General features: G+C 47.1%; 1 protein-coding gene across 1 annotated transcript; it reads left to right on the top strand.

Moving 5' to 3' along the window:
* The first annotated feature begins 1,836 nt into the window (after nt 1–1,836).
* Nucleotides 1,837–5,297, top strand: foxl3 (forkhead box L3). The gene is made up of 3 exons (XM_033040252.1): nt 1,837–2,770; nt 2,861–3,029; nt 4,607–5,297. The coding sequence occupies exons 1-3, from the start codon at nt 2,661–2,663 to the stop codon at nt 5,063–5,065; spliced, it is 738 nt and encodes a 245-aa protein (XP_032896143.1). The 5' UTR covers nt 1,837–2,660; the 3' UTR covers nt 5,066–5,297.
* The last annotated feature ends 6,096 nt before the right edge of the window (nt 5,298–11,393 follow it).

Here is an 11,393-nt window from a genome sequence, read left to right as displayed (position 1 = left end):
AACTGGGAAGAAACTGTCCCTGAATCTGGAGATGTGCGTTTTCACACTTCTGTACATCTTGCCCGATGGGAGAGGGGAGAAGAGGGAGTGTGCAGGGTGAGACTGGTCCTTGATTCTGCTGGCGGCCTTGCTGAGGCAGCGTGAGGTATGGATGAAGTCAATGGTTGGTTTGGTAATGGTCCACAAATCTCTGCATTTTCTTGCAGTCTTGCATGGAGCTGTATCCAAACCATGCTGTGATGCATCCGGATAAAATCCCGATAAAAGACATGGCGTATCTGTAGAAGTTGGTGAGGGATGTTGTGGAAAAGACAAACTTCCTAAGCTTCTAAGGAAGTAAAGGTGTTGGTTGTGCTTTCTTGGCCATCGCTTCAATATGGGTGGTCCAGGAATGTGTGTTTTGCTCAAGATTCCAGCATCTGCAGATAATAATAATAATAATGGATGGGATTTATATAGCGCCTTTCTAATACTCAAGGCGCTTTACATCGCATTATTCATTCACTCCTCAGTCACACTCGGTGGTGGTAAGCTACTTCTGTAGCCACAGCTGCCCTACTTCTGTAGCCACAGCTGACGGAAGCGTGGCTGCCAATCTGCACCTACGGCCCCTTCGACCACCACCAAGCACTCACACACATTCACACACATTCACACACAGGCAAAGGTGGGTGAAGTGTCTTGCCCAAGGACACAACGACAGTATGCACTCCTAGCGGGATTCGAACCGGCTACCTTCCGGTTGCCAGCCGAACACTTAGCCCATTGTGCCATCTGTCATCCCTATCTCCCTTGTTTTAGGTTCTCCCTGTGGGAAAATGTAGAATTGTACAGGACAGAGCACATTGGTCGCATCACGGCATTGTTCGGCATCTTGAAAGCCCAGGAATGCAGAGGGTTGCAAAAAAGTGCTGATCACTGCCAGTTAGTCCATCATGAGTACTGACCTCCCCAAAATCGAAGGGATCTACAGGAGTCGCTGCCTCAAAAGGGCAGCCAGAATCAGAGACCCACACACCCTGGCCACAATCTCTTCTCTCTCCTGCCATCGGGAAGAAGGTACAGGAACCTGAAAACTGTAACATCCAGGTTCAGGAGCAGCTTCTTCCCTACAACCATAGAAACATAGAAACATAGAAAATAGGTGCAGGAGGAGGCCATTCGGCCCTTCGAGCCAGCACCGCCATTCATTGTGATCATGGCTGATCGTCCCCAATCAATAACCCGTGCCTGCCTTCTCCCCATATCCCTTGATTCCACTAGCCCCTAGAGCTCTATCTAACTCTCTCTTAAATCCATCCAGTGATTTGGCCTCCACTGCCCTCTGTGGCAGGGAATTCCACAAATTCACAACTCTCTGGGTGAAAAAGTGTTTTCTCTCCTCAGTCTTAAATGGCCTCCCCTTTATTCTAAGACTGTGGCCCCTAGTTCTGGACTCACCCAACATTGGGAACATTTTCCCTGCGTCTAGCTTGTCCAGTCCTTTTATAATTTTATATGTCTCTATAAGATTCCCCCTCATCCTTCTAAACTCCAAATAACCATCAAGCTATTAAACACTACAACCTCCAAATAGGCCCCAAACTATACAGACTTGGGAACATTATTTTTGGCTTTGCACTACTATTGTTTGTTTATTTGACTGTTTTTTTTTAATATGTACTGAACTTTTTGCGTTGTTTATTCTGGATTTTACAGAGCATTATGTTTACATATATGTTGTACTGCTGCAAGTGACAACTTCCTTTTTCAGATTTGTGCCACAGCTGTGACGATAAAACACTCTTGAATCTTGACATCTGCTTGTCCGGCTTTGGAACGTGGGCGGATCGGGAAGTACAATGTTTACAGGAGCGCGGGGAATGGGAATGGGAATGGGAACGAGTGGGACAACGGGAAGTGAGGAACCAAACAAATGTTTATTCCCAACCACCCTGTGATCTGGAACAAACGCAACCAGTCTCGTTGTGGTCGTATCCTCACCCAGTTATAGGGGGACTATTAGTGTAATTCCTTACACAGATCAGAGGCCACACAGGCAGAAATAATTTCCCTCCGGCTGTTTCTCTTTCAACTTTGTCTTATTTGTCAAGATTCAGCGAAATGCTGTGTTCCGCCGGCTTTGAACGCTGGATTCCACCCCTTTAGTCACGGAAATACAATTTATATCTATTATCTTTGCAGTGCAGACTGCATCTGCTTGTGTTACTAAATAGTGATGGGGTCGGGAGAGGTAGAGGCCGGGATGTTGCAAATGCCCATTTGCCGAATGAGAGGAGACTTTTGTATATCAAAACAAAAGCATCGAAGGAACGACTAAATCACAAACGTTACCTTCTACTATCGGGCGTGAAGAGCTTCAGCGTTGCATTGAGGGGGGAGATGACTGTGTTTGTCGTCTTGGACCACCCACAGGGAGCCCAGTCACTGGTTGAACACAGCGAGTTCAAAGGTTCATGCGAGAATTAACCAATTTAATAAGTTATTACCAGTCTTCTAGGCAGATTAAATAGTAGATAGGCAAGACCCTTCACGGACCGCTGACAGCGGTGGTAGCCATTAGACGCGACTTTTTCCCAGCCATCTGCGTTTGCTGTAAAGAGGATTAGCAACTCTGGATCACTTGTGGGGGGATTTAGCTTGTTCCCACCGCTCGGGAGATGTTTGACAATTCTCAGTATCCTTACAACTGTTTCAACTATGACGGCGACGACTTCCCGCCCTGTGGTTCTGGCGAGGGGAAGAGAACGGTGTCCCGACCCGCTTACAGGTAACTCCGGGATGTGGATGGCGAGGGACAAGCGGGGGGGTAAAACATGAGAGGCACTGACTAACGCTCGCTTCGTCCCCTGTCTTGTAGTTATATCGCGTTGATAGCGATGGCTATCCAACAGAGTCGCGGCAACAAGGTGACACTATCCGGCATCTATGACTTTATCACCACCAAATTCCCCTACTACAGATGTAACAAGAGGGCTTGGCAAAATTCAATCCGACACAACCTATCTCTGAATAGCTGCTTCGTAAAGGTGAGTTCATCCGGACATGCTTTTCTTAGTCACTGATTATTACCGTTGGAGCCAGACTCTCGACATATTTAGGTTTTAAGTTGGTTATTCTCACGTGTAGCGAAAAGCTTTGTTTTCATGGAGTCATACAGCAGGGAAAGAGGCCCTTCGGCCCAACTCGCCCATGCCCACCACGATACCCCAACTACATCCGTCCCACCTGCCCATCTCCCTCTAAGCCTTGTGTAGAAAGGAACTGCAGATGTTTGTTTATACCGAAGATAGACGCAAAGTGCTGGAGGAGCTGGAGAGAGGTCCCGACCCAAAATGCCACCCATCCCGCTTCTCCAGAGATGCTGCCTGACCCGCTGAGTTACTCCAGCACTTTGTATCTATCTTCTTTCTAATCTAAACCTTCGTTTTCATATCCATTATACCTGTCCAAATGTATTTTGCATGCTCTCCAATCAGATAAGATAATACCCATACATAGATACGATCCAATCAAACTCAGGTACAACAGGTCGAGCAAAGGGGAAGACACAGAGTGCAGGATATAGTTCTCAGCATTGTAGCGCATCAGTTCCAGAGACAATGTCCAATGTCCACAATGGGGTGGAGGTGAATCGGACAGTACCCTAGCTTACGGAAGGACCGTTCAGAAGCCTGATAACAGAGGAGAAGAAGCTGTTCCTGAGTCTGGTGGTGCGCGCTTTCAAGCTTCAGCCGGGCGGGAGCGGGGAGAAGAAGGAATGATCGGGATGGGACAAGGCTTTGATGATGTTGGCTGATTTTCCGAGGTAAAAGGTATGTTTTGGATTGGGAGTTGGGATAAGTCACTGTCTTGGGCACAGGGACGGTGGGATAGTCGAGCCCATTTGGATCTGAGTTTGTTTTCTAAAATGCAAAACTTTAAAATGACATTCGATTGGTCGCGCAAACCTTTTCTCTGAGATTATCGACGATTTGTTGACGGGTTAATTTGCGGCAATGTCATCATGGTTTGCCCCCATGCTGCACCCACGTTAACTCTTTAAAGGAGAGTTAGAGACACAATGAACTGTAGATGCCGGTATCCTGCGCAAAGCGCAAAAATAAGACAAAAGTAAAAACTGTTTTCAACGTAAGATTCAAAGTGCTGGGGTAACATCTCCGGGGGGAATGGACCAGCCATGTTTCGGGTCGGGACCCCATTTCAAAGAGAAATATATTAGTATATTGGTAAATTGTTCTGGGTTCGCCCATGGGTTGGTTAGAGTGAGATTAAAAGTTCTTTAGAGACACAAGGAACTACAGATTTACCAAAAAAAACTACTGGTTTACCAAAAATACACACAAAGTGCTGGAGTAACTCAGCGGGTCAGGCAGCATCTCTGGAGAACGCGGATGGGTGGCATTTCGGGTTGGGATTGTCTGAAGAAGGCCCCCGACCCAAAGCGTCCCCTATCCATGTTCTCCAAAGATGCCGCCCGACCCGCTGAGTTACACTTTGTTTCTCTTTAGTTTAAAATAATAATATTTTTCGTTACCAATACAAGAAGACATCTGACGAACATTTCTGTGTTTTATTTCTTTCTTTTTTTTTTTAACGAAACCAGGTACCAAGGTTGGAAGGGAACGAGAGGGGGAAAGGTAACTTTTGGACCTTCGCGTCGGGGTGCGAGTCGATGTTAGATTTGTTCGAAAACGGTAATTTTCGGAGAAGGAGAAGGAGCGTGAAGCGGCTGCAGAAATATCAATGCCACGGCAGCGGTGTCTCGCCCTCTCCCAGGCCAGGCGCAGCGGACACGGCGTGGAGCGACCCTCCCTCGCACGGCGACCGGTCGGATGGGCCTCGAACCGGGCCGCGGAACCCCCAGATATTCCCGGTCAACGAAAACTCCAGCACGGAGACGGGGACAGCGCAGAAAACAGAGGCGGCCATCAAGTTCAGCATCGATTACATCCTGTCGACCCCCGGCCCCTTCCCCGGTCTCAGAGGACAGAGCAACTGGCAAAGAGAGCAACTTGTCACCCGGGATGGCCACTTGTGGACAAGTCAACTCGCTTCGTCGTAAGTAGCGCCGCTGGTGTATACATTGGAGCAGAGACCACGTCGAGATCCGTCGACTGCTTCCCACGGCGCCCTGGATTGTGTCCTTCACCGTGTCGGGGTGTCTGTTACCCCCGCTACGATCTTTAACCCCTCAGATCCATACCGGCCCCCCCCCCCCCCCCCCCCCGTTAGTGTTTAAGAAGGAACTGCAGATGCTGGAAAATCGAAGGTACACAAAAAATGCTGGAGAAACTCAGCGGGTGCAGCAGCATCTATGGAGCGAAGGAAATAGGCAACGTTTCGGGACGAAACGTTGCCTATTTCCTTCGCTCCATAGATGCTGCTGCACCCGCTGAGTTTCCCCAGCATTTTTGTGTACCCCCCCCCCCCCCCCCCTCCCCCCCTCGTTAGTCCCGTGGAGCGGTTACGTTAAGCATGCCTTGGCCATCTCGATACAGGACAACCCCCCCTCCCCCTGAGTCGTTGTAATCGCTTCAGGGAACGGAGTTGTGATCCATTTCTGTCGTTGACTTAAGGGCGGCAGGGTCCCATTGGAAAATCTCGCCTCGCGTTGATGTATTAAAGGAATAAATGGATATATCTGAATGCATCAAACTGGGGCGCGTCTTACTCGTTCATTGATTGAACTGTAGGTTTTTAAGATAAGAAATTAGTTCAATTGAATGCTCAACCAGCTAACATGAAATGCCATTTTACAGTCTGAAGAAGGGTTTCGGCCCGAAACGTTGCCTATTTCCTTCGCTCCATAGATGCTGCTGCACCCGCTGAGTTTCTCCAGCATTTTTGTGTACCTAACGTGAAATGTCATGTTCATATGTTCTAGGAGCAGAAATGGTTCATTCGGCCCATCAAGACTACGCCGCCATTCAATCATAGCTGATCTATCTTTCCCTCTCAACCCCATTCTCCTGCTTACTCCACATAATCCCTGACACCCTCACTAATCAAGAATTTGTCAAACTCCGCCTTAAAAATATCCATTGACTTGGCCTCCACTTGTATCAAAGTAGAGCAGTCAATTAAAAAAAACAGTGGATAGTCTGCCCCCTGTGGTGGAGACAGAGCGACCAGGGAAGATCTCTTCTCAGGAAGGGTCCTGACCTGAAAATCACTTATCCATGTTCTCCAGAGATGCTGCCTGTTGCTGCTGAGTTACTCCAGCGTTTTGTGTCTTAAAGTGAAAATATAATTTCAACCAAAGTTAGTTGCAAAGCCCGCACTTGTTTAAGTTTATTTTAGTTTATTGTCACGTGTACCGAGATACAGTGAAAATCTTTTGTTGTGTGCTATCCAGTCAGTGGAAAGACTCGTACATGATTACAATCGAGCCATCCACAGTGTACAGATACATGGTAAATGGAGTAACGTTTAGTGCGAGGTAAAGTCCAATTAAATATAGTCCAAGGGTCTCCAATGAGGTAGATGGCAGTGCAGGACCACTCTCTAGTTGTTGATAGTATAGTTCAGTTGCCTGATAGGTTCTATCTTCTGATTTTTTATCAGTAAAACAAGAGGTTTGAGGTGAGAAGGGCAAGATTTAATATGTTCCGAGGGGCAACTTTTTCACTCAGAGGGTGGAGGAGACATGGAACGAGCTGGCAGAGGAAGTTGTTGAGGCAGGTACTATATAACAGCATTGAAATAGACTTGGACCAGTACATGGATAGGAAAAGTGTGTAGGATCATGGGCCAAATGCGGGTAAATGTTTCCAGTAGTGGGAGCATCTAGGACCAGAGGCCACAGCCTCAGAATAAAAGGAGGTATCTTTCAAAAGGATTTGAGGAGGAATTTCTTTAAGCAGAGGGCGGTGAATCTGTGGAATTCATTGCCCCAGATGGCTGTGCAGGCCAAGTGATTGAGTGTTTTTATGGCAGGTTCTTGAGTGCTACGGGTGTCAAAGTTTACGGGAGAAGTTCAAGTTCAAGTGAGTTTATTGTCATGTGTCCCTGTATAGGACAATGAAATTCTTGCTTTGCTTCAGCACACAGAACATAGTAGGCATTTACTACAAAACAGATCAGTGTGTCCATATACCATGATATAAATATATACACACATGAATAAATAAACTGATAAAGTGCAAATAACAGAAAATGGTTATTAATAATCAGAGTTTTGTCCGAGCCAGGTTTAATAGCCTGATGGCTGTAGGGAAGTAACTATTCCTGAACCTGGTTGTTGCAGTCTTCAGGCTCCTGTACCTTCTACCTGAAGGTAGCGGGGAGATGAGTGTGTGGCCAGGATGGTGTGGGTCTTTGATGATAATGCCAGCCTTTTTGAGGCAGCGACTGCGATAAATCCCCTCGATGGAAGGAAGGTCAGAGCCGATGATGGACTGGGCAGTGTTTACTACTTTTTGTAGTCTTTTCCTCTCCAGGGCGCTCAAATTGCCGAACCAAGCCACGATGCAACCGGTCAGCATGCTCTCTACTGTGCACCTGCGAAGGCAGGAGAATGAGGTTGAGAGGGAAAAATAGGGCAGCCATGGTCGAATGGGCCGAATGACCTAATTCTGCTCATGTACCTTGTAGACTAAATGCAAGTCCGAAGAAGGGTCTCAACCCGAAACGTCGCCCATTCCTTCTCTCCAGAGATGCTGCCTGTCCCGTCGAGTTACTCCAGCTTTTTGCACCTGTCTTCAGTCCAAATGGGACTAGTTTAGATGGGCAATCTGGGTCGGCATGGAGGAGTTGGACCGAAGGGACATTTTCTGTGCTATATGACTATAGTTCCAAGTGCGTTCAGAATAACCATCACATTTTTGAGCGGTTAAAACAAAAGTGCTGGAGTAACTCAACGGGTCAGGCAGCATCTCTGGAGAACATGGACAGGTGACATTTTGGGTCGGGAACTTTCGCTGTAAATCCTGGTCTACCTTGTATCTACATTTTGAGCAGTTCCTACCGGCAACTGGTAATCACCTTGAAAATTTATTGACCAGCAGAATAATCCTGACAACACCAGAAAGGGCAGTGACTGGAATCTGAAAAAGCATAAAACAAAGTGCTGGAGAAACTCAGCGGGTCAGGCAGCATCTGTGGAGGAAAATGGACAGGTGATGTTTCAAACTGAGGAAGGTTTGGGTCTGAAGTAGTGTCCCAACTCTGAAACATCATCACCTGTCCATTCCCTCCACAAATGCTGCCTGACCCGCTGAGTTCCTCCAGCACTTTGTGTTTTACTCAAGATTACAGTATCTGCAGTTCCTTGTGTCTCCAAAAAAGAAAGTGCTGTAGGAACTCAGCGGGTCAGGCAGCATCTCTGAAGGGAATGGACAGGTGATGTTTCATGTAGCGATCCTCTTCAAACGGGCAGCTCAATGGCGCAGTTGGTAGAGCTGCTGCCTCCCAGCGCCAGAGACCCGGGTTCGATCCTGACCTTGGGTGCTGTGTGTGTGTGTGTGTGTGTGTGTGTGTGTGTGTGGAGTTTGTACGTTCTCCCTGTGACCACATGGGTTTCCTCTGGGATTTCTGATATTTATCCCACATTCTAAAGGTTGGTAGTGAAACTGGCCTCTGTAAAAAAAAAATGCCCCTAGTGTGTTGTGAGTGTAAGAGAATGTGAGGTAACATGGAACTGGTCTGAACAGGTGATCGATGGTCGGCGTGGAATCGATGGACTGAAGCGCCAGTTTCAATGTAGAGCGAAAGATAGAACAGCCGTGATTGAATGACTCGATGGGCTGAATGGCCTAATTCTGCTCCTATGTCCCGTGATGCAAACGCTTGAGTGACACAGCGGGTGAGGCAACATCCCTGGATGAACATGGACAGGTGACGTTTGGGGTCAGGACCCTTTTTCAGACTGATAATGTTTCCATGTTCCAGGATGAGTCGCACAACGGCCACTCCCTCTTCACCCCTGTCCCTTCAGGCAAAAGGTGCAGAAGTGTGAAAACGCACACCACTAGATCCTGGGGCAGTTTCTTCCCAGCTGCAATCAGATAACTGAACCATCCTACCAACAACTAGAGAGTGGTCCGGAGCTACTCTCTACCTCACTGGAGACACTCAGACTACCTTTGATCGGACTATACTGAACTGTATCTTGGACTAAACGTTATTCCCTTTATCCTGTTTCTGTACACTGTAAATGGCTCGACTGTAATCATGTACAGTCTTTTCGCTGACTGGATAGCACGCAACAAAAAGCTTTTCACTGTTCCTCGATACAAGTGACAGTAAACTAAACTGAACTGAACTATGTTGTACCTCAAAACTAAACCCGACAACCATATAACCATATAACAATTACAGCACGGAAACAGGCCATCTCGGCCCTTCTAGTCCGTGCCGAACACTTACTCTCACCTAGTCCCATCTACCTGCATCCAGACCATAACCCTCCATTCCTTTCCTGATCCATGTCCTCCTGACCGCCTGAGATCTTCCAGCATTTTGTTTATTTTTTCGCTGAATGATCTAGGATTGTTTAGATGGGCTTATAAGCATTCAATACACACTCCCCGCTATGTAACCTTTAAATGTAGTCTTGTCTGGCTGAGCACGAGTGGTGTTTAATAGGAGAGCCAGCGACACCCCCTGAGGTATAAATTACCCGGACTCGATCTAAACGCCCCTTTGGCCCCCTTCAGTTCATCCCGCCACAGTTCTTTGCAAATTGTTTGATCGATCAAAGATATTAACAGGAGCACCGCCAGCGAATATCTCGTCTCGGATCACCGAGTTCCCACTAGGAAAATTGCCAATCACAGGGAATTTTATATAAATTAATCCATCACAAAGTGAACACAAAACAACATTAAACACACGGGGCACTGCATTAGAATGAAATCCATGCAGTTAATTAAAACAATCTGCAGGTTGGAGGTAATATTATTTGTATATTGAGACCCCGATACTGTGCCACGACCGAGGAATAATTTTATCAGCTCTAGGCATCATAACTAAAATTACATTTGTTTTATAAGTGTGCAGTGATGTGCAACATTGCTTATTGCATTTCCGATACTCTTGTAGAACGCTGTTCGGGGGAGTTCTCTTTCAGAGGAAAACACAAGGAACAGCAAGTGCTGGAACCTTGAGCAAAACACAAAGTGCTGGAGGAACTAAACGGGTCTGGCAGCATCTGTAGAGGGAAATGGACAGGCGGTGAAGAAAGGTCCCGACCAGAAATGTCACCTATCCACGTTCTCCAGAGATGTGGAAACAAGGAACTGCAGATGCGGGTTTACCAAAAAAAAGTGCTGGAGTAACTCAGTGGGCCAGGCAGCATCTTTGGAGGAAAATATAGATACAAAGTGCTGGAGTAACTCAGCAGGTCAGGCAACATTTCGTCAGTCTGAAGAAGGGCTCCGACCTCAAACATTAACCATTCTTGTTCTCCAGAGATGCTGCCTGGCCCGTTGAGTTTATGCCCCTGTCCCACTTAGGAAACCTGAACGGAAACCTCTGGAGACTTTGCGCCCCACCCAAGGTTTCCGTGCGGTTCCCGGAGGTTGCAGGTGGTTCCTGGAGGTTGCAGGTAGTAGAAGCAGGTAGGAAGACTGACACAAACCTCTGGGAACCGCATGGAAACCTTGGGTGGGGCGCAAAGTTTCCAAAGGTTTCCGTTCAGGTTTCCTAAGTGGGACAGGGGCATTACTGTAGCACCTTGTGCCTTTTTAAAAAAAAATCTTTAGTTTATCAATACAAGATCACAAGATATGATGAACATTTCTGTATTTTATTTTTTGTAAACCAGCAACTGCAGTTTCCTGTGTCTCCCGACTAGAAAAGTCGACTGTCCATTCCCTTCACAGATGCTGACTGACCCGCTGAGCTACTCCAGCACTTTGTGCCTGTTGTTTCCTCCAAGGATGCTGTTTGACCCGCTGTTAATCCAGTGTTTTGTGTCTTTTTTTGTTGTAAACCAGCACCTGCAATTCCTTGTGTCTCCCAACTGTCCATTCCCCCTCGCAGATGCTGACTGACCCATTGAGTTCCTCCAGCACCATGTGTTGTGCTCAATGTTGCCGAAATTGCATTTGCTTGTATCTTTTACTGAGATACATTGTTGCTTAGATTTGGTCCATTTAGCCATGAAACAGAAATCAACTTGTTGCATTCTGTCCAACTGCAGGGGGGGATTCAAATGGGGACTTTTGGACACAAAAACTCAATTGCGCAACTTAGGTGCATTGGGGATATAAGGAACTGCAGATGCTGGAATCTCGAACAAATCTCAAAGTCCTGGAGGAACTCATGCGGTCAGGCAGCATCTGCAGAGGGGATGGACAGCTGATGTTTCTAGTCGGGAGCTTTCTTCTGGTCAGGTCAGGACCTTTCTTCAATCTGATTGCAGGGGGTGGGGGAGAGAATTGGGGGGT

The sequence above is a fragment of the Amblyraja radiata genome, chromosome 22 (assembly GCF_010909765.2).
Source record: "Amblyraja radiata isolate CabotCenter1 chromosome 22, sAmbRad1.1.pri, whole genome shotgun sequence".
Taxonomy (NCBI): Eukaryota; Metazoa; Chordata; class Chondrichthyes; order Rajiformes; family Rajidae; genus Amblyraja; species Amblyraja radiata.
This window is presented reverse-complemented; position numbering and strand designations above follow the sequence as displayed.